This window comes from Trachypithecus francoisi, unplaced genomic scaffold, assembly GCF_009764315.1.
Source record: "Trachypithecus francoisi isolate TF-2019V2 unplaced genomic scaffold, Tfra_2.0 Contig01580, whole genome shotgun sequence".
NCBI classification, from domain to species: Eukaryota; Metazoa; Chordata; class Mammalia; order Primates; family Cercopithecidae; genus Trachypithecus; species Trachypithecus francoisi.
This window is the reverse complement of record NW_022681443.1, coordinates 1,596,820-1,623,942: the sequence shown is the minus strand read 5'-3', so window position 1 is coordinate 1,623,942 and position 27,123 is coordinate 1,596,820. Positions and strand designations below refer to the sequence as shown.

The 27,123-nt window shown below is 49.1% G+C and overlaps 1 protein-coding gene across 6 annotated transcripts; it reads right to left on the bottom strand.

The window, feature by feature from the left end:
- Positions 1-8,628: 8,628 nt before the first annotated feature.
- Positions 8,629-27,113, bottom strand: CBY1 (chibby family member 1, beta catenin antagonist). Of its 6 annotated transcripts, XM_033189683.1 has the most exons (7): positions 26,992-27,089; positions 26,151-26,421; positions 18,254-18,393; positions 15,506-15,621; positions 11,494-11,599; positions 11,296-11,414; positions 8,629-9,316 (listed from the first exon to the last, which is right to left on the bottom strand). In XM_033189683.1, exons 3-7 carry the CDS (start codon positions 18,342-18,344, stop codon positions 9,239-9,241), a joined length of 510 nt encoding a protein of 169 aa, XP_033045574.1. In that variant the 5' UTR covers positions 18,345-18,393; positions 26,151-26,421; positions 26,992-27,089; the 3' UTR covers positions 8,629-9,238. The 6 variants fall into 6 exon arrangements, with proteins under 6 accessions (XP_033045574.1, XP_033045584.1, XP_033045612.1 ...); XM_033189693.1 differs by lacking the exon at positions 26,151-26,421 and having other exon boundaries at positions 18,254-18,348; positions 26,992-27,097; XM_033189721.1 differs by lacking the exon at positions 18,254-18,393.
- Positions 27,114-27,123: the final 10 nt, after the last annotated feature.

Below are 27,123 nucleotides of genomic sequence, written 5' to 3'. Positions count from 1 at the left end.
CTGTAACCTCCTGGGCTCAAGCAATTCTTCTGCCTCAGCCTCCCAATTAGCTGGGACTACAGGTGTGTGCCACCATGCCTGGCTAACTTTTTGTATTTTTATTGGAGACGGGGTTTCACCATGTTAGCCAGGCTGTTCTCAAACTCCTGACCTCAGGTGACCCACCTGCCTTGGCCTCCCAAAGTGCTGGGATTACAGGTATGAGCCACTGCTCCCAGCCTCTGTCATATACTTTCATAATAGTACAGTAAATGGAAGTGTCCTTGTCCCACACCCTCCCCAGCATTAGGTGTTATCCATCTCTTTACTTTTTGCCTATATGATGGATGTAAGTGTTTCTTTTTAAAACGTGCCCCATGTTATTAAACAGGGTAATTTGATAAGCATGTTTAGCCAACTGAACCTGGAATCAGAGACTCCCAGGATGGGACAGTTCAAATCCTTCTGTGATGCATGAGGATGAAGTAATGAGTGTTTGTCCTGTGTCTCACACTCCCTCTGATACTGTCCCCAGGCCTCCCTTTCATCTTTGGACAGGGCAACTCTATCAGACAGTTTTCTTTTTTTTTTTTTTGAGATGGAGGCTGGAGTGCAGTGGCACAATCTCGGTTCACTGCAACCCCTGCCTCCCAGGTTCAAGTAATTCTCCTGCCTCAGTCTCCCTAGTAGCTGGGATTACAGGCATGACCCTGGCCTATATTTTTTTTTTTTTTTTTTTTTTGAGATGGAGTCTCGCTCTATCACCCAAGCTAGAGTGCAGTGGCACGATCTCGGCTCACTGCAAGCTCCGCCTCCCGGGTTCACGCCTTTCTCATGCCTCAGCCTCCCGAGTAGCTGGGACTACAGGCGCCCACCACCACGCCTGGCTAATTTTTTGTATTTTTAGTAGAGACGGAGTTTCACTGTGTTAGCCAGGATGGTCTCGATCTCCTGACCTCGTGATCCGCCCGCCTCAGCCTCCCAAAGTGCTGGGATTATAGGCGTAAGCCACCATGCCCAACGTACCTCAGCTATTTTTAATAGAGATAGGGTTTCACCATGTTGTCCAGGCTGGTCTAGAACTCCTGACCTCAAGTGATTCAGCCTCCTCGACCTCCCAACATGCTGGGATTACAGGCGTGAGTCTGGCCTATCAGACAGTTTCATGTGACAAAAAGGGTACTTCCTGTATGATTCCATTATATAAAGTTCAAAAACAGGCAGAACCAATCTATGGTAAGAGGTCAGGACAGTGATTCCCTTGGAAGGGTTAATTTTGGAAAGGGTGGGGAGAGTAGCTTCTGGAATGCTATGGTTCTCTTAGCTGTGTGTTCATTTTGGGTAATTCATCAAGCTGTACACTTATGAACTGTGCTTTTTTGCCTGTGTTAAAAGTTTACTTTTGGCCGGGCGCGGTGGCTCAAGCCTGTAATCCCAGCACTTTGGGAGGCCGAGACGGGCGGATCACGAGGTCAGGAGATCGAGACCATCCTGGCTAATACGGTGAAACCCTGTCTCTACTTAAAAATACAAAAAAAAAACTAGCCGGGCGACGAGGCGGGCGCCTGTAGTCCCAGCTACTCGGGAGGCTGAGGCAGGAGAATGGCGTAAAACCCGGGAGGCGGAGCTTGCAGTGAGCTGAGATCCGGCCACTGCACTCCAGCCTGGGTGGCAGAGCAAGACTCCGTCTCAAAAAAAAAAAAGTTTACTTTTTTGCCGGGCGCGGTGGCTCACGCCTGTAATCCCAGCACTTTGGGAGGCCGAGACGGGCGGATCACGAGGTCAGGAGATCAAGACCATCCTGACTAACACGGTGAAACCCTGTCTCTACTAAAAATACAAAAATTAGCCAGGCGCAGTGGCGGGCACCTGTAGTCCCAGCTACTTGGGAGGCTGAGGCAGGAGAATGGCGTGAACCCAGGAGGCGGAGCTTGCAGTGAGTGGAGATCGCGCCACTGCACTCCAGGGTGGGCGACAGAGCGAGACTCCGTCTCAAAAAAAAAAAAAAGTACTTTTTAAAAAAGAGTGGGGCCGGGCATGGTGGCTAATGCCTGTAATCCCAGCACTTTGGGAGGCTGAGGCAAGTGGATCACCTGAGGTCAGGAGTTCAAGACCAGCCTGGCTAACATGGTGAAACCCCCTCTCTACTAAAAATACAAAAATTAGCTAAGTGTGGTGGCAGACGCCTTTATTCCCAGCTACTTGGTAAGATGAGGCGGGAGAATCCTTGAGCCTGAGAGGCGGAGGTTGCAGTGAGCCAAGACTGTGCCACTGCACTCCAGCCTGGCCGACAGAGTGAGACTCGGTCTCAAAAAAAAAAAAGCGGGCTAGCCCTTTATAAATTCAAGGGCAGCTTAAGAGCCCAGTGCCAACGGCTTTTAGTTCTTTTATGAGTTCATTTAAGAAATGCTAGAAGACTAACGCTATTGAAGGTAGAGGGACCAATCTTATGTGAAAAGCACAGACATTAGTGACTCCAAATGGAAAGTAATTCGCAATGCTAATGTGGAGAAGTTTTAGGAAAACCAGTGAATTTTGCTTATATTCATAAGAGCAACACATGATTTAAAAAAAAAAAAAAACCTGTTTAAGGATGAAAGAGCTCTTTCAATAATTATAGAATTTCCAAGGGATAAGAAAAAATATTGGAAATCATGCAATGCAGAGTATTCAAAACTTTGGAAGGAGATGAGATGATCTAGAAAAGGCAGAGTGGCTGGGCGTGGTGGCTCATGCCTGTAACCCCAGCACTTTGGGAGGCCGAGGCAGGCGGATCAGATCACGGGGTCAGGAGATCAAGACCACGGTGAAAACTCGTCTCTACTAAAAATACATAAAAAAAAAAAAAACTTAGCTGGGTGTGGTGCGGGTACCGGTAGTCCCAGCTACTCAGGAGGCTGAGGCAGGAGAATGGAGTGAACCCCGGAGGCGGAGCTTGCATTGAGCCAAGATCGTGCCACAGCAGTCCAGCCTGGGCGACAGAGAGAGACTCCGTCTCAAAAAAAAGAAAAGAAAAGGCCAAGTGAGGCCGGGGGCGGTGGCTCATGCCTATAATCCCAGCACTTTGGGAGGCCGAGGCGGGTGGATCACCTGAGGTCCAGAGTTCAAGACCAGCCTGGCCAACATGGTGAAACCCCCATCTATACTAAAAATACAAAAATTAGCCAGGCGTGGTGGTGGGCACCTGTAATCCCAGTTACTTGGGAGGCTGAGGCAGGAGGATCGCTTGAGCCTGGAAGGCAGAGTTTGCAGTGATCCGAGATTGCACCACTGCACTCCAGCCTGGGCGACAGAGTGAGATTCCATCTCAAAAAAAAAAGAAAGAAAGAAAAGAAAAGGCAAAGTGAGAACAGAAGACAGAGCCCTGGCTGGGCGCAGTGGCTCACGCCTGTAATCCCAGCATTTTGGGAGGCCAAGGTGGGTGGATCACGAGGTCAAGAGATCGAGACCATCCTGACCAACATGGTGAAACCCTGTCTCTACCAAAATTACAAAAATTAGGGCTGGGCACAGTGGCTTAAGCCTGTAATCCCAGCACTTCGGGAGGCCGAGACGGGCGGATCACGAGGTCAGGAGATCGAGACCATCCTGGCTAACACAGTGAAATCCCGTCTCTACTAAAAAATACAAAAAACTAGCCGGGCAAGGTGGCGGGCGCCTGTAGTCCCAGCTACTCGGGAGGCTAAGGCAGGAGAATGGCATAAATCCGGGAGGCGGAGCTTGCAGTGAGCTGAGATCTGTCACACAGTCCAGCCTGGGTGACAGAGCGAGACTCCGTCTCAAAAAATAAATAAATAAATAAAATAAAAATACAAAAATTAGCCAGGCATGGTGGCACATGCCTGTAGTCCCAGCTACTTAGGAGGCTGAGGCCGGAGAATTGCTTAAACCCGGGAGTTGGAAGTTGCAGTGAGCCGAGATCGCACCACTGCACTCCACCCTGGCGACAGAGCCAGACTTCATCTCAAAAAAAAAAAAAAAGACAGTCCTGTGGAATCAAGATTGGGGAGAGAAAAAACCAGAGGGCTGAGGTATTGCTGAAGGCTTCAAGAGGAAGGCTTAGCAGCAGAGATGACATGGTGAGACTGGTGCCAGGATGGAGGTCGCATCAGTGGACAAGGGTGTCAGCAAGTGAGTGACAATGCCCCATGCTAGAAGCCCAGGTGACTGCCATCGGATGGGAGAGGCACGTTCAAGAACGCTGGGCTCCTAGCTCCTCTACTCCCTGTCTCTCAAGCCCAAGATTTCCACCTTGCTTGTTTCTGTCCTGTCAGAATTAGAAACAGGTGATATAGTAGCTCTTAATTGGGGGATGGGGCATGGCTCCCTTTGAGAATCCTATAAAAACTATAAGCCCCTCCCATTAAAAAGTGCACATTAGCCCATGCCTGTCCTGTTGTGCGCACAGTTCCCCTTGCTAGGACTCAAACTCAGACTTCCTCCCATTATTGCCTCTAATCCTGCATTCATTCCCTCCCTCTCGCCCACAGAACTTTTTTTTTTTTTTTCTTTTTCGAGACAGGAGGCTTGCTCCGTTGCCCAGGCTGGAGGGCACTGGTGCAGTCTCGGCTCACTGCCACCTCCACCTCTCAGGTTCATGCAATTCTCCTGCCTCAGCCTCCCAAGTAGCTGAGATTAGGTCCCTGCCACCATGCCAGGCTAATTTTTGTATTTTTAGTAGAGACAGGTTTTCACCATGTTGGCCAGGCTGGTCTTGAACTTCTGACCTCAGGTGATGCGCCCACCTTGGCCTCCCAAAGTGCTGGGACTACAGGCGTGAGGCACCGCGCCAGGCCCTTTTTAAATTTTTTTAGAGACAGTGTCTTGCCCTGTTGCACAGGCTGGAGGATACAGTGGTGCAGTCTTGGCTCACTGCAGCCTCCATCTCCCAGGTTAAGGAATCCTCTCACCTAGGCCTCCAAAGTAGCTGGGACTACAAGTGTGTGTCACCACGCATGGCTAACTTAAATTTTGTTTTGTAGAGATGGTGTCAATATGTTGCCCTGACTGGTCTCAAACTCCTGGGCTCAGCCAATCCTCCTTCCTTGACCTCCTGAAATGCTGGGATTACAGGCATGAGCCACTGTGCCTGGCCAATAGTCTTTGAGGATGAAGAATTTTAGCCAGAACCTGAAGGATACATCTGGCTCTATTTAGATTTGAAAATATATAATGTCTCAAGAAAAGCAAAAACAAAACGCCTCACTGAAGGAAACAGGGTTAGTGTGGTGATATATGGGTGATTATTTTTCCTTTTCTCCTAAAGACTTTCATTCATAGGATTGTCCTTGATTCCCGCCCATCAGCAAACACTGGTAGGCTCCACCTTCAAGTCTTACCCAGAATCAGACCACCTCACCTCATCTACTGCAGCCTCCCTGGGCCGGGCCTGGCCTCCTTCCGTCTGTTCTCACCACACAGCCACCAGAGGGATCCTTTTATTTTTATTGATTGATTGATATGGGGTCTGACTCTGTCAGCAGGCTGGAGTGCAATGGCACGATCTCACCTCACTGCAATCTCTGCCTCCTGGACTCACGCAGTCCTCCCACCGCTGTCTCCCGAGTAGCTGGGACCACAGGTGCACGCCCCCACACCCAGTTAATCTTTTTGTATTTTTGGTAGAGATGGGGTTTCACCATTTTGCCCAGGATGGTCTCAAACTCTTAAGCTCAAGCAATCTACCCACCTCAGCTTCTCACAATGCTGGGATTACAAGTGTGGGTCACCATGCCCAGTGCCTTTTAAAAGCACAGTTGGATCATAGCATTTATCTGCTCATAACAATGGCTTTTGCTTCCTTGCTCACTCAAAAGAAATTCCTTCTTCACTGCAGAACTGCCCCTCCTACCACAGGATGTTTAGGGTCCCTGGCTGCAACCCCAAAAGGTCCTAATGGTGCTGGTCGTGGGGGGATCCACACCATTGTGACAACCGAATATGCCCACGTGATGCCCAAGGTTTCAGTCCTGGCCGCACACCGTGCTGGGTGGTTTCTTCATCTAGAAGATGGCGATGGGGATAACAAACTTGAAAAAGGGTCATGCGAAGGAGGTGTCCAGCATCAGGGGGTGTCTAGCATCGGGGGGTGTCCATCATCGGGGGTGTCCGGCATCGGGAAGTGTCCGGCATCGGGGGGTGTCCGGCATCGGGGGGTGTCCATCATCGGGGGGTGTCCGGCATCGGGGGGTGTCCATCATCGGGGGGTGTCCATCATCGGGAGGTGTCCGGCATCGGGGGGTGTCCATCATCGGGGGGTGTCCGGCATCGGGGGGTGTCCGGCATCGGGGGGTGTCCATCATCGGGGGTGTCCATCATCGGGGGGTGTCCGGCATCGGGGGGTGTCCATCATCGGGGGTGTCCATCATCGGGAGGTGTCTGGCATCAGGGGGTGTCCATCATCGGGGGGTGTCCGGCATCGGGGGGTGTCCGACATCGGGAGGTGTCCGGCATCGGGGGGTGTCCATCATCGGGGGGTGTCCGCATCGGGGGGTGTCCGACATCGGGAGGTGTCCGGCATCGGGGGGTGTCCATCATCGGGGGGTGTCCGGCATCGGGGGGTGTCCGACATCGGGAGGTGTCCGGCATCGGGGGGTGTCCATCATCGGGGGGTGTCCATCATCGGGAGGTGTCCGGCATCGGGGGGTGTCCGGCATCGGGGGGTGTCCATCATTGGGGAGTGTCCATCATCGGGGGTGTCCATCATCGGGAGGTGTCCGGCATCGGGGGGTGTCCATCATCGGGGGGTGTCCGCATCGGGGGGTGTCCGGCATCGGGGGGTGTCCATCATCGGGGGGTGTCCATCATCGGGAGGTGTCCGGCATCGGGGGGTGTCCGGCATCGGGAGGTGTCCGGCATCGGGGGGTGTCCGGCATCGGGAGTACTTAATAAAGGGTCCCCATTGATACCAGCCGAGGCATAAGCAAACTCCACTGCTCCTATTATCTGCACCTGAAGATTTACACCTTGCGTATATGTGGATCCTTTTCCAATTTCTTCTGTATTAAACATTCTCTCCTGTATCAGAAAGTAAGGTTATGGGTTGGAGCTAAAAATCTGCCCTTCGATCCATCCCCCCGATAGAGTGCTTTGCTGGCCATAAGGATGGGCTGCAGACAGCAGCTCCCTTTCTTTCACTGCCGCCCCCAGCTCCTCTCTTTCACTGCGGGCTGTGTGAATCAGGCTCCAACACTTCCACTGTGTGATCCTAGATCAGTGTCTGAACCTCCCAGAGTTTCCGTCTCTGCAGATGGATGTGCTGACAGCCCCTGCCATAGGGCGAGCTGAAGGGGAAATGAGACAGTGAGAGCAAAGGGAGCCTGGTGCCAGGCATGTCCCAGGCATTCAGAAGTGGCCAGCCATGGTAGCCTGTCCCTAAAGTCCTGGGCACCATGCCCCCACCCCCTTACTTCCTTCTGGCTTGACTTCAGGAGCTGGATTCCCTCCTCCTGCCAGAAAAGTCCAGCTCATACTGCCTAAGGCACAAATTCTCACACCAACCACTAGGTTCTGCCAGGTCCTGGCCAGTCCCAACACCATGAAGCAGGAGGGCAGGCGAATTTGAGCAGAGATTGTTTCTGTTTGGCATCAGCCTCTGCCAATGCCCAGGAAAGCTGGAATGCTCTCCTGCAAGGGTGACATTTCCCCACACGCTAAACATTGTCTTTTTTTTTTTTTTTTTTGAGACGGAGTCTTGCTCTGTTGCCCAGGTTAGAGTGCAGTGGCGTGATTTCAACTCACTGCAGCCTCTGTCTGCTGGGTTCAAGCGATTCTCCTGCCTCGGCCTCCCAAGTAGTTGGGACTACAGGCATGTGCTACCATGCCCAGCTAATTTTCTTTTGTATTTTTAGTAGAGACGGAGTTTTGCCATGTTGGCCAGGCTGGTCTCAAACTCCTGACCTCAGACGATCCAAAATGCTAGGATAACAGGCGTGAACCACCATGCCCAGACAATTCTGTCTTTTGATGGAACAACAGAAGCTTAGACTCCAGATACTTCTTTTTTTTTTTTTTTTGAAACAGGGTCTTGCTCTGTCACCCAGACTGGGGTGCAATGGAGCAATCACAGCTCACCTCAGCCTCAACCTCCCTGGATTCAAAGCAACCCTCCCATCTCAGCCTCCTGAGAGGCTGAGACTATAGGTGTGCACCACCATGCCCAGCTAACATTTTTTTTGTATTTTGTTTTGCTATTGCCAGGCTGGTCTTGAACTCCTGAGCTCAAGCAATCAGCCCGCCTCAGCCTCCCAAAGTGCTAGTGCTAGGATTACAGGTGTATGCCACTACACCTGGCCAGGCTCCTTTTTTTTTTTTTTTTTGGAGACGGAGTCTCGCTCTGTCGCCCAGGCTGGAGTACAGTGGTGTGATCTCAGCTCACTGCAACTTCTGCCTCCTGGGTTCAAGCAATTCTCCTGTCTCAGCCTCCTGAGTAGCTGGGACTACAGGTGTCCACCACCATGCCTGGCTAATTTTTGTATTTTTAGTGGATGAGGTTTCATTCTATTGGCCAGGCTGGTCCTGACCTCAGGTGATCTGCCCACCTCAGCCTCCCAAAGTGCTGGGATTACAGGTGTGAGCCACCATGCCTGGCCAGCTCCATTTACTTCTTGAGGAACTCATGGTTCTCTTTTTAGTCACTTTGGTCACAGAGAGATTATTTAACATCATTTAATAAAAAAGTAGTAGTGCAAACAGGAAAGTAGCATAAAAATATAGTGTTGCTGTGGAAGGCTGGTGCTTGCTGCTGAGAAGCTGAAGCCAGAGGAGGCCAGGTGTGAGGAAGGAGGATTCTTTAAAGGCAAGGAGAGAGGCCTGCCTTTAAGAGCCAAGAGAGCCACTCATCCATGACCCCCAACACAGAGCTCTGCAGAACTGCTGCCAAACCCCAAACCCCAATGTAAGGGGGTGAGAGAATGAACTCCAGCCGCTTCTCCCAACAGGGCCCGACAGAGCTATTCTGGGACATGTGTGTTTGCAATCTTGTGTGTGGAGAGCACCCAAAGGCTCATCAGCAGCCCCAGGCCTCCATGCGGTCTGGTTTTCAGGGAGTGCATCTGAAGCACCTTCTAGTTACTGTCCCCATCTGCAATCTTGGTTTTCTTCATTCCATGTCACCTTCTATTGCCAACCCAAGGGTGCCAGTGCCTGTGGGTCCCATTATATGATACTCTCTCCCAGGACGGAATCCACTAGGTCTGGCCAAAAAAAAAAAAAAAGCACTTAGCTACATCCTACTCCCCAATAAATGTCTCTGGGGTCTTCATTTTCTCTTCCGGCTAGTCCTCAGTTCATCCAGTTCCTTCTCCATTAAGTGGGATTCAGCAGTGGACTCCGAAAGCTGAAAGTAAAGCAGCAGCTGTTAGTAAGCAGCGCATTTCTAGATGTTTCAGGTTGGCAAGGCCAGCCCTACACGCGGAGGAAAGGCCCCCTGACACTTCTCTGACACTGCTGGCCTCCATGGTGGGAAACCCTCTGAAACGGGGTAGAATGCAACCCCGGATGGCCCAGGACCACAAGTCCTTGAAGAATATTCACAGTCCACTCTGTCAGCACGCTGTCACCCACGAGGGCATGGCACTCCCTGCACGAAGGACAGCAGGTCTCAGAGGATGTCAAAGGCAGATACTGGTGATTCTAAGGCTAAGGGATTACAGTTTAAATTGATTCTAAGCTGTAGCTCCCATAAGGGGGATTAGGGGAGAAAATGCTGGAAAAAGAACGCCACTCTCCTCCTTAGGGTTTTTTTTGTTTTTTGGTTTGTTTGTTTTCTGAGACAGGGTCTCACTCTGTCGGCCAGGCTGGGTGCTTTGCTTGTACTAACTCACTGTAAGGTAGATACTACGATTATGCTCATTTTTTAAAAAAACATCCAGGCAAAAAAAAAAAAAAAAAATCCAGGCTGGGCGTGGTGGCACTTTGGGAGGCCAAGACAGGGAGATCACCTGAGGTCAGGAGTTGGAGACCAACCTGGCCAACATGGTGAAACCCCATGTCTACTAAAAATGCAAAAATTAGCCAGGCATGGTGGTGGGTGCTAATCGGGAGGTTGAGGCAGGAGAATCACTTGAACTCAGGAGACAGAGGTTTCAGTGTGCAGAGATCATGCCACTGCACTCCAGCCCGGGCTACAGAGCGAGACTCTGTCTTAAATAAATAAATAAGTAAATAAAAATAAAAAACCATCCAGCCTAAAATGCAGTCTTTTTCTTTTTTTTTTTTTTTCTTTTTTCTTTTTTTCCGAGACGGAGTCTCACTCTGTCACCCAGGCTGGAGTGCAGTGGCACAATCTCAGCCCACTTCAACCTCTGCCTCCTGGGTTCAAGCAATTCTCCTGCCTCAGCTTCCTGAGTAGCTGGGATTACAGGTGCATGCCACCACACTCGGCTAATTTTTTGTATTTTTAGTAGAGAGAGGGTTTCACCATGTTGGTCAGGCTGGTCTCGAACTCCTGACCTTGTGACCCGTCCACCTCGGCCTCCCAAAATGCTAGGATTATAGGTGTGAGCCATCATGCCCAGCCTAGTTATTTTTTAAAAAGGAAAAAAAAAAAGACAGGGTCTTACTTTGTTGCCAAAGCTGGTCTCAAACTCCTGAGGTTAAGCCATCCTCCTGTCTTAGCCTCCTGAGTAGCTGGGACTACAGGGATGCACTACCACAATTAGCTATTATGCCATTTATTGCTGAAGAAATTAAGTCACAGAGCAGTCAGTCAGCAGCAGAGCTGGGTGAGGAACCCAGGCCATTTTGCTCCAGAGTGTGTGCTTTTAACCACTACAGTGTATGCTCTCCTGCCTCTGAACCTTCACAGGCTCCTCTAGGCCCAATGGGTTGCTGGATTTTTAACAGTCACAAGAAACCAACGCTAATGCAGTGTGAGCCCCTCAGCAGGTCTGTGCTGGGCACTGATTAATGCCTACTTGGTATGAGACACTTCCAAGCCATGAGCCGGCTCTTCCCCTCTTCCTGGAATGCCTTCATCCAACCTCCATTCCTGCCATTATTCTTCCACATTCAGCTCAGATATCCCTTCCTCTGGGAAGCTCTCCTGACTTGACAGAATGAACTTCTCCCTCGTGTGCTGTGCAGATCCTGTGCAGACTCCAACTGGGTCCTTACCACTCTAATTATGCTTACGGTTCACCTGCCTGTACACTGTGAGGGCAAGAACTGTGTCTTGTTTCTTGAGTGTGTCTTTGGACACAAAGCAACATACCTGGCCAAACTGGCATTGAGGAGATACCTGTTGGATTAAATGACTCGAGGTGGAGCCTCCCCAGAAGAAGAAGCTAGGCATCTCTTGCCCGTCACCTGCCTCACCATGTCTAAGAGGATGTCCACTTTCAGCCGCAAGAGATTGTTCTCCTCCTCCAACTGCTGGTTCCGCCTGCGAAGGCGCTGAACCTCCCTCCGGTCCACACCGCCACTAACCCCTGTCTCTGGAGGAAGGACAGAACCAGTTAAAGGAGGGCTTCCTCCTACAATCTTGTTTGACAAATGGCAGGAAGTGCAGCTCACCTGCTATCCACTGGCCATTTTCAAACTTCAGGCTTTGCCCTGCCAAGTTCATAGTGGGGGATCCATATTCCAAGCCCAGCTCCACCTCCCGGGCTGACCGATCCAACTGTGGGCGAGATGATACGTGACGACTTCAGCAGGCCCAGAACACGCCCTCATCCCAGTTCCTCTTCCGCCAACAATATGACCCCAACAACTCATTTCTCTAATCATTACCTGGCACCTTTTTTTTTTTTTTTTTTTTTTTTTGAGACGGAGTCTCGCTCTGTCACCCAAGCTGGAGTGCACTGGCCAGATCTCAGCTCACTGCAAGCTCCGCCTCCTGGGTTCACGCCATTCTCCTGCCTCAGCCTCCCAAGTAGCTGGGACTACAGGCGCCCGCCACCTCGCCCGGCTAGTTTTTTGTATTTTTTAGTAGAGACGGGGTTTCACCGTGTTAGCCAGGATGGTCTCGATCTCCTGACCTTGTGATCTGCCCGCCTCGGCCTCCCAAAGTGCTGGGATTACAGGCTTGAGCCACCGCGCCCGGCCTACCTGGCACCTTTAATGATTTTTTTAAAGGCCATAAAATCAAATGATGTACAGCAAAAGTTTAATTATGAGATAAAAATATACTGTTTTATACATTAGATGTTTCTAGAAAAGCTATATATGCTGAAATGTATACATTGAATTATTATTATTATTATTATTTTTTTTTTTTTTGAGACGGAGTCTCGCTCTGTCGCCCAGGCTGGAGTGCAGTGGCCGGATCTCAGCTCACTGCAAGCTCCGCCTCCCGGGTTTATGCCATTTTCCTGCCTTAGCCTCCCAAGTAGATGGGACTACAGGCACCCACCACCTCGCCTGGCTAGTTTTTTGTATTTTTTAGTAGAGATGGGGTTTCACCGTGTTAGCCAGGATGGTCTCGATCTCCTGACTGCGTGATCCACCTGTCTTGGCCTCCCAAAGTGCTGGGATTACAGGCTTGAGCCACCGCACCCGGCCTAAATTGAATTATTTTACACCTAGTTGACACTTAATAGTTTAAGCAGTCCTACTATAAATTGTTAAGTAAAAGATCCTTTTTAAATATAATAAGTTTCATTTGCTTAATATGGAGCTACATATGTTGTGGAAAAGACATAAAATTCTAACAATTAGGAGGAGGAGGAGTTGCTTCTTAACATGCGAGAGTACAATTTATATATTCGTTTCTTTTCTTTCCTTTCTTTTTTTTGTTTCAGATGGAGTTTCGCTCTGTCACCCAGGCTAGAGTACAGTGGCGCCATCTCAGTTCACTGCAGTCTCTGCCTCCTGAGTTCAAGTGATCCTCCCATCTCAGCCTCCAAATAGCTGAGACTACAGGCATGTGCCACCATACCCAGCTAATTTTTTTTTTTTTTTTTTTTTGAGACGGAGTCTCACTCTTTCGCCCAGGCTGGAGTACAGTGGCGCAGTCTCGGCTCACTGCAACCTCTGCCTCCCAGGTTCAAGTGATTATCCTGCCTCAGGCTTCCCCAGTAGCCAGGACTACAGATGTGCGCTACCACACCCGACTGATTTTTGTATTTTTTAGTAGAGACAGGGTTGCACCATATTGGCCAGGCTGGTCTCGAACTCCTGACCTTGTGATCTGCCCAACTCAGCCTCCCAAAGTGCTGGGATTACAGGCGTAAGTCACCACACCCAGCCTAATTTTTGTATTTTTTAAAGTAGAGTCAGAGTTTCACCACATTGGCCAGGCTGGTCTCGAACTCCTGACCTCAAGTGGTGCGCCCACCTCAGCCTCCTAAAGTGCTGGGATTACAGACATAAGCCACCGCGCCTGGCCTATATATTCATTTCTACAACTCACTGAGCACGCACCCCGATTCAGGACTCGGTACTGGGTATCCAGGGATGGGAATGACCAGCTCTGCCCTCAACCAGCTCTGCCCCTGCTCAACAGGCAGAGACCTTCAGGTAAGTGCTCATATGGGTCTTTCTCAGTCAGGCCTTCCTGACCACCCTGTTGAAAATGACAGCTCCATCCCCAGTATTCAGCCACATCCCATCCCAGGCCTATGCTTTGTTTTGCTGTCTGGCATGTATCGCCATCTGATATAAATTTGCTTATTTTCTGTAGCCTTCCATGAAAATATCTGCCCCATGAAAGCAGGGATTTGATGTTTTCCCTCTCCCCTCCTTCACCCACTTCTGCATGCCCAGTGCTTAGGAGAGTGCCTGGCACACAGAAGGGTATCAATCAATAGCTTTTGAATTAATGGAGAAGAACATTCTAGGCAAAAGGAGTAGCGTGCACAGAGAAGGCTCACATGGGGCTTGGGCAGCTGCAGCACAGGGTGTGCAGAGGGCAAGGGCAGGAAGGAGAGCTGGAGTGAGGCCACCAAGGGTCATCTGTGCCACTCCCAAGATCTGAGTCGTTATCCTATAATAATGGGGAACTACTCCACCAGAGACCACACGGAGTGCTGTGGAGGCCTTTTTCCCTCCCAAGGCTTGCAAGTACCTGTCAGAATGTGGAAAACAACGTAGGGGAGGACCGACTTCAAGTCATGGTCAGAAACAATTGTCACGTAAGCACGCTGTTGCTCTTACACTGTGTGGGGTTAGGACAGAGGATGTTCCAGAGGGACCGCCAGGTGTATCTGCATCTCTGACACGTGGCAGTGAGAAAAGGGAGCCTCAGGTCTGGGGGCACCAGAAACTGAGAGCCTAAGCCTCTGCCTGGCCTGCTCCACAGAATGCCCAGCTCTGGCCACAGCGGGGCTGCCCCCACCATGATTTTTACTGGGAACAGGAGACAACAGACTCAGACCTGAAGCCTGTTTCGCTGGGAACAGCAGACAACAGACTCTGAGACCTGAAGCCTGTTTCGCTGGGAACAGGAGACAACAGACTCAGACCTGAAGCCTGTTTCACTGGGAACAGGAGACAACAGACTCTGAGACCTGAAGCCTGTTTCACTGGGAACAGGAGACAACAGACTCTGAGACCTGAAGCCTGTTTCACTGGGAACAGCAGACAACAGACTCTGAGACCTGAAGCCTGGAATGAATGCTCAGCCCCCACAGCCTTGTTGTTCAACCCTGCTCGCTTTCTGTGAAGACATGGCCAATCTGCACAGCCAGCTCTGTAGGAAAAGGTCACAGAATAAAGCAGAAGTCAAATTCGATAATACTGGCTGGGCGCGGTCGCTTAAGCCTATTATCCTAGCACTTGGGGAGGCCAAGGCAGGTGGATCACCTGAGGTCAGCAGTTGGAGACCAGCCCGGCCAACATGGTGAATCCCTGTCTCTACTAAAAATACAAAAATGAGCCGGGCATGGTGGCGGGCAGTTGTAATCCTAGCTACTCAGGAGGCTGAGGAAGGAGAATCGCTTGAACCTGGGAGGTGGGGGTTGCATTGAGCCGAGATTGCGCCACTGCACCCTAGCCTGTGGGACGGGAGTGAGACTCCATCTCAAAAAAAAAAAAAAAAAAAAGGATATTTGGGATCAAATATCATAATGAGATTGTCTTCTGAGGTTCTTGGATAAACAAGCTCTGACAATCATTCCCAAATAAGAGTTCAAAAATGTTTTCTTTTTTTTGTTTTTTGAGATGGAGTCTCACTCTGTTGCCCAGGATGGAGTGCAGTGGCGCAGTCTCGGCTCACTGCAAGCTCCACCTCCCGGGTTCATGACATTCTCCTGCCTCAGCCTCCCAAATAGCTGGGACTACAGGCGCCCGCCACCATGCCCAGCTAACTTTTTTGTATTTTTAGTAGAGATGGGGTTTCACCGTGTTAGCCAGGATGGTCTCGATCTCCTGACCTTGTGATCTGCCGGCCTCTGCCTCCCAAAGTGCTGGGATTACAGGCGTGAGCCACCGCACCCGGCTCAAAAATGTTTTCAGCAATAGCAATGATATGGATGGAAATGATGCCCTCCTGAACTGATGCCTCTGGAGGACCACACTTTCCATTCAGAGACACGCTCAGAACTCAGCTCACGCTGCACACCGGGCCGACCCCAGTACCGTCACTCACAGAATGCAGGTTGGAGAGAGATGCCGACTTCCGAGGAGGTGTCTTCTTCGGACTGAACGTATTCCCAAAGAAAGGCATCTTTGGCCTGATGAAAGCAAAGCCAACGCTCCCTTCTCCTAGGATCAGAAAAAGTCAGGGTACAAACAGCTGGATCATTGACCTTACACCATTGTCCTCAAATCTTTAAGACATACATTTTATCATGTGGCTACTAATGATCCTGGTGCTATGGTTTGAATGTCCCCACCAAAACTCATGTTGAAATTGAATTGCCACTGTTTAAGGGTATAACGGGTGGTGACTGGGCCATGTGAGCCCTGCTGTCATGAATGGATTAATGCCATTGTCATGGAGTAGGTTAGTCTTCTCGGGAGTGGGCTCCTGGTAAAAGGATGAGTTCTGCTGCCATGCCATCTGTCTTGTGCACTTGCTCACCATGTGAGCCTTCTGCCTCACACAGGATGACCCTCACCAGATATCTGCACCACGCTCTTGGACTTCCCAGTCTCCAGAACTGTGAACCAAATAAACTTCTTTTCTTTATAAATTACCCAGTCTGTGGTAATCTGTTACAGCAGCACAAAATGGATTAAGATGCCTGGTAATAGCTCCCATGTGCTGAACACTTCCTTTGTGCTACACAGTATGCTGAGATTTTTGGGTGGGACACAGTGGCGCATGCCTGTAGTCCCAAATACTTGGGAAGCTGAGGCTGGGGGGGGTCGCTGGAGCCCAGGGAGGTTGAGGCTGCAGTGAGCTGTGATCCACTGCTGCTCTCTAGTCTAGGCTACAAGGTGAGAGACCATGTCTCAAAAAAAAAAAAAATTAGCCTGGCATGGTGGCACACATGAGTCACTAGCATGGTCTCAGTGACTCAGGAGGCTGAGGTGGGCAGATCACTTGAGCCCAGGAGTTTAAGACCAGTCTGGCCAACATGGCAAAACCCTGTCTCTACAAAAAATACAAAAATTAGCCAGGCATGGTGGTGTGTGCCTGTAGTCTCAGTTATTCAGTAGGCTTAAGTGGGAGGATCACTTGAACCTGTGATTTTCAGTCTCCAGTGAGCTATGATCATGCCACTGCATTCCAGCCTGAGTCAAAGAGCAAGACCCTGTCTCTAAAAAAATAAAGAAAGAAATGGCTGGGCGCGGTGGCTCATGCCTGTAATCCCAGCACTTTGGGAGGCCAAGGCAGATGAATCAAGAGGTCAGGAGTTCGAGACCACCCTGGCCAACATGGTGAAACCCCGCTTCTACTAAAAATACAAAAAATTAGCTGGGCATAGTGGCGGGTGCCTGTAATCCCAGCTAGTCGGGAGGCTGAGGCAGGAGAATTGCTTGAACCTGGGAGGCAGAGGTTGCAGTGAGCCGAGATCACGCCACTGCACTCCAGCCTGGGTGACAGAGTGAGACTCCATCTCAAAAATAAACAAATAAATAAATAAATAAATAAAGCTATGTTTATATTTCCTTTCCGAATTGGTAACAGTGTCCCTCACTTGTCACCAGTGTCACTTGTCAACAGTGCACCTCATATGTCAGGTTACCTGTTCTGTTATGGAAGGTGAGGTGAGGTGTCCTGAAAAGGGGGCAGGTCCACAACATGGCAGAGCTGACAACGACAACCCCCAACCTGTACATTTGCTTTCAGCATAGTGCAACCTATCGCAATTCACCTAGGCCTAGTTAAGTAGATTTACTGATAACACCCTGGTTTTTGGGGAGGAAAGGAGGAGAGAAGCAAACTTTTTATTTAGGCTAGGCTCAGTGGCTCACACCTGTAATCCCAGCACTTTGGGAGGCCAGGGCAGGAGGATTGCTTGAGCACAGGAGTTCAAGACTAGCCTGGGCAACTTAGCAGGATCCGTCTCTACAAAAAAAAAAAGAATACACATATATATAATATTAATACAGAAAAGCCTACTACAAATCGTAAGTGTAAGGTTTCATAAGTTTTTACTACACAAGTATAACCACCCTCCAGGGCCAGGCGTGGTAGTTTACATCTGAAATCCCAGCACTTTGTGAGGCCAAGGTGAGAGGATTGCTTGAGCCCAAGAGTTCACGACCAGCCTGAGTGACACAGTGAGACCCCCGTCTCTAAAAACATTAAAATCAATTTTTTTTTTTTTTTTTTGAGACGGAGTCTCGCTCTGCCGCCCAGGCTGGAGTGCAGTGGCCAGATCTCAGCTCACTGCAAGCTCCGCCTCCCGGGTTCACGCCATTCTCCTGCCTCAGCCTCCCGAGTAGCTGGGACTACAGGCACCCGCCACCTCGCCCGGCTAGTTTTTTTTGTATTTTTTAGTAGAGACGGGGTTTCACGGTGTTACCCAGGATGGTCTCGATCTCCTGACCTCGTGATCCACCCGTCTCGGCCTCCCAAAGTGCTGGGATTACAGGCTTGAGCCACCGCGCCCGGCCAAAATCAAATATTTTTTTAAATTTTATTTTTTATTTGTGATTTTTTTGTTTTTGAGACAGAGCCTTGCTCTGCACCTCAGCCTCCCAAGTAGCTGGGATTACAGGTGTACGCCACCACCCCTGGCTAATTTTTGTATTTTTAGTAGAGATGGGATTTCACCATGTTTGGCCATGCTGGTCTCAAACCCCTGCCTCAAGTGATCTGCCCACCTTGGCCTCCCAAAGTGCTGGAATTCCAGGTGTGAACAAATGCACTGGCTCAAAACATTTTTTTAAAACTACCCTCCAGATCGGGATACAGAGCATTTCAGCACTCCATAAGCCTCACCTGGCCACTGTACATGCACGGAATTGCACAGTGAGTCCTTGTTTGCATCTGGCTTCTCACACTCAGCGTCACGTTTCTGACATTTGTCCATGCAGCTGTGTGTAGTTATAGTTTGTTCATTTGCATTGCTGGATAATATTCTATTGTATAAACACAGCAAAATTTACTTGTCTACAGAAGATGGACACTTGAGCTGTTTGCAGTTTTGTTTTGTTTTGTTTTGTTTTGTTTTGAGACAGGGTCTCATTCTGGTGCCCCAGGTAGAGTGCTGTGGTACCATCTCTGTTCACTATAGCCTCAGCCTCCCAGGCTCAGGTGATCCTCCCATCTCAGCCTCATGGGTAGCTGGGACTACAGGCACGCACCACCATGCTGGCTAATTTTCTGCATTTTTAACAGAGATGGGAGTTTCGTCATGTTGCCCAGTCTGGTCTTGGACTCTTAGGCTCAAGTGATCTGCCTGCCTCGGCCTCCCAAAGTGCTGGAATTACAGGTGTGAACCACCACGCCCGGCCTGTTTCTAGTTTTTGACCATCAAAAATATTGCTGCTAGGCCAGGCATGGTGGCTTATGCCAGTAATCCTAGCACTTTGGGAAGCCAAGACAGGAGGATCACTTGATGCCAGGAGTTGGAGACCAGCCTGGGCAACATAATGAGACCTCATCTCTACAAAAAATTGAAAAACCAACCAGGCGTGGTGGTGTACCCTTGTAGTCCTAGCTACTCAGGAGGCTGAGGTGGAAGGATCGCTTGAGCCCAGGGGTTTGAGGCTGCAGTGAGCTATGATCACCATTGCACACTCCAGTCTGGGCAACAGAGCAAGACCCTGTCTCAAAAAAAAAAAAAAAAAAAAAAAAGTGCTGCTAAGAATATAAGAACATGAGGCTTGAGCATGTGTATCTACATGCATATGTACACTTTTCTGGTTTCACACTTAGGGTTAGAACTGTAGAGTCATGGCCAGGCGCGGTGGCTCAAGCCTGTAATCCCAGCACTTTGGGAGGCCGAGGCGGGCGGATCACGAGGTCAGGAGATCGAGACCATCCTGGCTAACACTGTGAAACCCCGTCTCTACTAAAAAATACAAAAAACTAGCCGGGCGAGGTGGCGGGCGCCTGTAGTCCCAGCTACTCGGAGGCTGAGGCAGGAGAATGGCGTGAACCCGGGAGGCGGAGCTTGCAGTGAGCTGAGATCCGGCCACTGCACTCCAGCCTAGGCGACAGAGCGAGACTCCGTCTCAAAAAAAAAAAAAAAAGAAAAACTGTAGAGTCATAGAGCATTCATATATTTAGCTTTAACAGATACTGCCAAATGGTCTTCCAAAGTCATTGTACCAATTTAGACTCCTATCTGCAGTTTGCAAGACGCCTTGTCAATATCTGGCACTTTCTGTCTTTTTCATCTTATCCATTCTGGCAGGTATGTACTTGTGTTGCATTGTTTAATCTGCTTTTTCCAAATAACTAATTAAGTTGAGCATCATTTAACATACTCCTTGGACATATATGGATTTTTTTGTGACATGCTTGTTCATGTCTTTTACCTCTTTTTTTTTTTTTTTTTTTTGAGATGGAGTCTCCCTCTGTCAACGGACTGGAGTGCAGTAGCACGATCTCGGCTCACTGCAACCTCTGCCTTCCAGGTTGAAGTGATTCTCCTGCCTCAGCCTCCCAAGTAACTGGGATTACAGGAACATGCCACCATGCCCAGCTAATTTTTGTATTTTTAACAGAGACAGGGTTTCGCTGTGTTGGCCAGGCTGGTCTCGAACTCCTGACCTCAAGCGATCCGCCCACCACGGCCTCCCAAAGTGCTGGGATTATAAGCATGAGCCACCGCACCCAGTCCTCTTTTGCCATTTTTTAAAATTGAGCTGTCTATCATGTTCATTTTGTAAGGATTTGTAAGGGTATTTATATATGCTGGATACAGGTTTCATTACTGTATACATGTACAGTACTGAAAATACCTTCTCCCACTTTTTTCTTTTTGCGTTTTTTTTTTTTTTTTTTGAAAGAGAGTCTCGCTCTGTCACCCAGGCTGGAGTGCAGTGGTGCTCTCTTGGCTCACTGCAACCTCTGCCTCCCAGGTTCAAGAGATTCTCCTGTCTCAACCTCCCAAGTAGCTGGGATTACACACGCCTGCCACTAAACCCGGCTAAATTTTTGTGTTTTTAGTAGAGATGCGGTTTTGCCATGTCGGCCAGGCTGGTCTCGAACTCCTGACCTCAAGTGATCCACCGGCCTCGGCCTCCCAAAGTGCTGGGATTACAGTCATGAGTCACTACACCCGACCTCTTTGCTTTCTTTCTTTTTATTTTTTTTGGAGACAGAGTTTCGCTCTTGTGGCCCAGGCTGAAGTGCAATGGCGCCATTTTGGCACACCGCAACCTCCACCTCCTGGGTTCAAGTGATTCTCTTGCCTCAGCCTCCCGAGTAGCTGAGATTACAGGCATGCGCCACCACGCCGGCCTAATTTTTGTATTTTCAGTAGAGACAGGGTTTCCTCTATGTTGGTCAGGCTGGTCTCGAATTCTGACCTCAAGTGATCCACCTGCCTCAGCCTCCCAAAGTGCTGGAATTACAGGTGTGAGCCACCATGCCCGGCCTCTTTTTGCTTTTTTTGCTTTCTTATGGGTGTCTTTTGATCAAAGAAGTTCTTTTTTTTTTTTTTGAAATGGAGTATCGCTCTGTCACCAGGCTGGAGTGCAGTGGCATGATCTCCGCTCAATGCAACCTCCACCTCCTGGGTTCAAGCGATTCTCCTGCTTCAGCCTCCCGGGTAGCTAGGACTACAGGCACGCACCCCCACGCCCAGGTAATTTTTGTATTTTTAGTAGAGACGGGGCTTCACCATGTTGGCCAGGGTGGTCTCAATCTCTTGACCTCCTGATTGACCCGCCTCGGCCTCCTAAAGTGCTGGGATTACAGGTGTGAGTCACAGCACCCAGCCAGAAATTCTTAATTATAATGAAATCCAATTATTTATTTATTTATTTATTTTGAGATCGAGTCTCACTCTGTCGCCCAGGCTGGAGGGCAGTGATGTGATCTCGGCTGACTGCAACCTCTGTCTCCTGGTTCAAGCAGTTCTACCTCAGCCTCCTGAGTAGCTGGAATAACAGGCACCTGCCACCACACCCAACTAATTTTTGTACTTTTAGTAGAGATGGGTTTTGCCATGTTGGCCAGGCTAGTCTTGAATTCCTGACCTCGTGATCCACCCATCCCAGCTTCCCAAAGTGCTGGGATTACAGGCTTGAGCCACTGCGCCCAGCCCAATTTGGTATTATTTCTTAATGATGAGTGTTCGTATTCTATTTTTAAAATGTTTGCCTACCCCAGGCTGGGTATGGTGGCTCATGCCTATAAATCCTAGCACTTTGGGAGGCAGAGGCAGGCAGATCACTTGAGTCCAGGAGTTCAAGACCATCCTGGGCAACATGGCAAACAAAACCCTGTCTCTACCAAAGATACAAAAAATTAGCTGGGCATAGTGGTGTGCGCCTGTGGAGGCACACAGGAGGGACTACTCAGGAGGCAGAGGTGGGAGGATTGCTTGCACCCAGGAGCCAGAGGTTGCAATGAGCTGAGATTATGACACTGCACTCTAGCTTGGGTGACAGAGTGAGACCCTTTCCACCCCAAAAAAAGAATTGCCTACCCCAAGGTCATGACGATATTTTTTATTGTTAACTTCTGGTAATATTGTTTACATTTACATTTGTGACTACAATTCATCTTGAATTAATATTTGTATATGATGTAAGACAGGGGTTAGTGTTATTTTTTCCCCATATATCACCCAAATTTTTTTTTTTTTTTTTTTGAGACGGAGTCTCGCTCTGTCGCCCAGGTTGGAGTGCAGTGGCCGGATCTCAGCTTGCTGCAAGCTCCGCCTCCCGGGTTTATGCCATTCTCCTGCCTCAGCCTCCTGAGTAGCTGGGACTACAGGCACCCGCCACCACGCCCGGCTAGTTTTTTGTATTTTTTAGGAGAGATGGGGTTTCACTGTGTTAGCCAGGATGGTCTTGATCTCCTGAGCTCGTGATCCGCCCATCTCGGCCTCCCAAAGCGCTGGGATTACAGGCTTGAGCCACCGAGCCCGCCATTTTTTTTTTTTTTTTTTTGAGACAGGGTCTCGTTCTGTTGCCCAGGCTAGAGTTCAGTGGCACAATCTCGGCTCACTGCAGCCTCGACCTCCCAGGCTCAAACGATTCTTCCACCTCAGCTTCCCCAGTAGCTGAGATCCCAGGCATGCGCCACCAGGCCCAGCAAATTTTTGTGTTTTTTGTAGAGATGGGTTTCCGCCAAGTTGCCCAGGCTGGTCACGAATTCCTGAGCTCAAGCAACTGGCCCAACTTGGCCTCTCAAAGTGCTGAGATTACAGGCCTGAGCCACTGTGCCTGGCCTATATTACCCAATTTTAATTTATAGCACACACACAGCTTACGAATAATCCTTCTAAGAAGCCATAGACTGAAGAGAACAACCATGACAGCGCGAGCGAGCGAAAAGCAAACAGCAGACACCTCACTGCTCCTCCTGAGTATAAGAAGGTCTTCCTTCACCACATTAGGAAATAAAAGCAGTAACGGGTTAATTGGATCTGACAAGAAATGGGCCAACAAAGGCAGGAGGAGGGGTTGGTATCTTTTCAAGACCATTTGAAACAAAGTTTTATATCCATTATCATTAAAAGAGAATTCAAAGTATGAATCCATCACAATCAGCAAGACATGTATCCAATAAGAACAGGGAAAAAAAACTTCTGGGCTGTTTTCATTAAGGGAGAAATTGATCTCACTAAAATTAATGATAAAAGTTGAGAAGTTTCTTTGGAATGTATGTATAACATACAATACATAAGTATATGTATATATAATTTATAAATGAAGGTATTTGGGGTTATGTGCTCATGACAGCTTTCCTGGTAGTTACATGTTTGAATTAAAAACAATCATACAGTGGCTCATGCCTGTAATCCCAGCACTTTGGGAGGCCAAGGCAGGTGGATCACCTGAGGTCAGAAGTTTGAGACCAGTCTGGCCAACATGGCGAAATCCCATCTCTACTAAAAATATACAAAAATTAGCCAGGAATGGTGGTGCTCGCCTGTAATCCCAACTACTTGGGAGGCTGAGGCACAAGAAATGTTTGAACCCGGGAGGCGGAGGTTGCGGTGAGCTGAGATCACGCCACTGCACTCCAGCCTGGGTGACAGAACAAGACTCTGTCTCAAAAATAAAACAAAATAAAATAAAAATCACAAAAATAAAAACAATCATAGACCAGCAACTTAGGGGATGGCATTTGGGCCTGGGCACAGCACTTTAGAACTTGGACAAACCAGAGTGCTTCCAGCTTGGTAGTGGAGGGGACAGGGTGGGGATCAAGATGCTGAGGGGGACTGATGCTATGTCACCATCCAAAACACATTGTAAGGCCCTTGCACTGTTTCTGCTGGAGAAGAGAAAGAGGTTAGAAGAGGGAAAAGCATTAATCTTATGTCTATAATCTTATGTAAAGGGCAGAACAAGAATAAAATAGGAGGAATATCCATGAAGAAAGTTCTAGAGGCTGAGGCAGGAGAATCACTTGAACCGAGGAAATGGAGGTTGTGGTGAGCCGAGATGGCGCCATTGCACTCCAGCCTAAGCAACAAGAGCAAAACTGTGTCTCAAAAATAAATAAATAAATAAAGATGAAAATGCTAGGGCTTGGGGAAGTTTACCAATTTTCCCAAGGTACACAGCCACAATCGGTTGGCTGAAGGTATATATGTGTCTATGTGTGTGGGTGTATGTGTATGTACCTGTACACACACACATATATATGGTATATGTGTATATACATATGGTGTGTGTGTCTATATACACATGTATATACTTATCCTTGTATTAGTAACATGTGAGACACATCATTAAAAGATACATTTTCGGCCGAGTGTGGCAGCTCATGCCTGTAATCCCAGCACTTTGGGAGACCCAAGCGGGTGGATCACTTCAGTTCAGGAGTTCAAGACCAGCCTGGCCAACACAGTGAAACCCCGTCTACTAAAAATACAAAAATTAGCTAGGCACGGTGGCAGGCACCTGTAATCTCAGCTACTTGGGAGGCTGAGACAGGAGAATCACTTGAACCTGGGAGGCGGAGGTTGCAGTGAGCCAAGATCATGCCACTGCACTCCAGCCTGGGTGACAGAGCAAGACTCCATCTCAAAAAAAAATTTGTTATAAAGATGCATTTTCATTCATCGTATTGGCAAAAATTAAAAAGATGAGTAATACCCATGGTTGATAAGGATGTGAAGAAAAAGACACTGTTATTACTGGTGGAATCAGAAGATGCTATAATTCTTTCAAGGGCACTCAAATAAAACTTGGCAAAATTGTAAATGTGTACACTTTTTGGACAGCAAATCTACTTCTAAAATATTACACTCTAGAAAGACTTGGACATGCTCATACCCAGTGTTCTCTATTGTTGATAACAGTAAAAAATAAGAAACAATCCAAACAATTTGGGTGTAGCCAAATAATTTGTGGCACATTATTATAATAAAATCGTAGGCCTAAGCTGGGCGCGGTGGCTCACACCTGTAATCCCAACTACTTGGAAGGCTGAGGCAGGAGAATCGCTTGAACTAAGGAGGTGGAGGTTGCAGTAAACCAAGATCGCGCCACTGCTCTCTAGCCTGGGTGACAGAGCAAGATCCCATCTCAAAGGAAAAAAAAAAAGAAAAGAAAGAAAGATCTGGGTCGGGCGCGGTGGCTCAAGCCTGTAATCCCAGCACTTTGGGAGGCTGAGACGGGTGGATCACGAGGTCAGGAGATCGAGACCATCCTGGCTAACACGGTGAAACCCCGTCTCTACTAAAAAATACAAAAAACTAGCGGGGCGAGGTGGCGGGCGCCTGTAGTCCCAGCTACTCGGGAGGCTGAGGCAGGAGAATGGCGTCAACCCGGGAGGCGGAGCTTGCAGTGAGCTGAGATCCGGCCACTGCACTCCAGCCTGGGCGACAGAGCGAGACTCTGTCTCAAAAAAAAAAGAAAAAAGAAAAAGAAAGAAAGATCTGGAAGGATACACCAAACTGCTCATAGTGGTTAAACCTGAAAAAGGGAATAGGATGACTGGCTTAAATGAAATTGTCATTTTATAGGTCAAAAAAAGGTCAAACTGTGACAATTTCATATGGTACAATATAAAATTATATTAAATATACTCGAGATTTAATGAATTATTACAATGAGAATATACTCATGTATTATGAACAAAATAAACAAAACACAGTTAAAAAGCAGCCCCCTGCCGGGTGCGGTGGCTCACGCCTGTAATCCCAGCACTTTGGGAGGCCGAGACGGGCGGATCTCGAGGTCAGGAGATCGAGACCATCCTGGCTAACATGGTGAAACCCCGTCTCTACTAAAAAATACAAAAACTAGCGGGGCGAGGTGGCGGGTGCCTGTAGTCCCAGCTACTCGGGAGGCTGAGGCAGGAGAATGGCGTGAACCCGGGAGGCGGAGCTTGCAGTGAACCGAGATTGCGCCACTGCACTCCAGCCTGGGCAACAGAGCGAGACTCCGTCTCAAAAAAAAAAAAAAAAAAAAAAAAAAAGCAGCCCCCAGCACTCATAGCACCTAGAGACATTTGAAGAAGGAGAAATAAGCAAGTCCCCACTGATGCTAACTGCACTGGGCCTGAGCACATGGGCTGGACACAACCAGGTTTCGGGCCTGGCTCTGCCCCTCAGTTGCTTGCTAGACCTTGGTCCAGCTGCTTTACTTCTCGGGCTTTAACTGGGGTACCTCACTCATGACCGCACTAATTCTCATAACACTACAGCTGGGAACTGTCATCCATATATTACAGATGAGGAAGGGTCTGGATTAGCTACCTTTTAAGTCAGATCTAATAATCCACAAACAGCTCGGCTGAGATCCTGGGATTCTAGGGCATCCGCGTGCACTTGAGGTACAAGCTGTCCCTGTGGCCGATGGCGACCTTCTTTCTAGTGAAACTCCGGGGGGGGGGGTGGCCCCAAAGGAAGTAAAGGGGGAGCACCTGGCTTCCAATGATCACTCTGCTGCTCACCCACAGTGCGACCCCAGCATTTATCCTCCTTGGGCTTCGGCTTCTTTCTTTGCAATGAGGAATAATAATAGTACCTGGCTCACAAGATGTTATAGTGTTTTAGTGTTTATAAGAAGCTGTGCACTTGATCCTCACAACGACCCTGGGAAGAGGATCAAGTAAGTGGGGCCTCCCCAATCCACAGATACTGATCACTAATCATTGTGTAAAGGTTTTCTGTTTGCAACCGGCCATGAAATATATTATCTTACTTTAATTCTAAGAAAACAAGGGAGGAATGTTTGGCTTTCATCGGATTCTCAAAAGTATACGTGTCCCCCAAGGAGTTCAGAGCTAGCCATGTCACGCAGGTGCACGGCCCCCAGGGCTGTCGGACTCAAGTAACAGCTGTCAACAAACGTTCACACGCACGATCTCATGCAATCACCTTCATGGCGACCTACGGGGAGGAATTACCCCCCCAATTCACAACCGCGGAGACACACAGAGGAGGGCGGCCACCACCCGCGGTCGCCCGGCCTCCGCCCCCTTCCCCGCTCCCTCCCGACGCCTCTCTCCAGGCGAGGCCCGGGTGTCCCGCCCAGCTCGGGCCCCCACGTGAACCCAGGCCGTGCTGGCCGGCGACGCCGGACTCGGAGACGTACCTGACGTGTCCCAGAAGCCAGGGTCCAAGCGCTCCCCGAAACGCCCTATCAAGGACTCTGTAGTACAGATACCCTTTTACCCACCCGCCGCCTGCCGCCCGCCCGCCACACGCATGCGCCACCCCGGCCGGC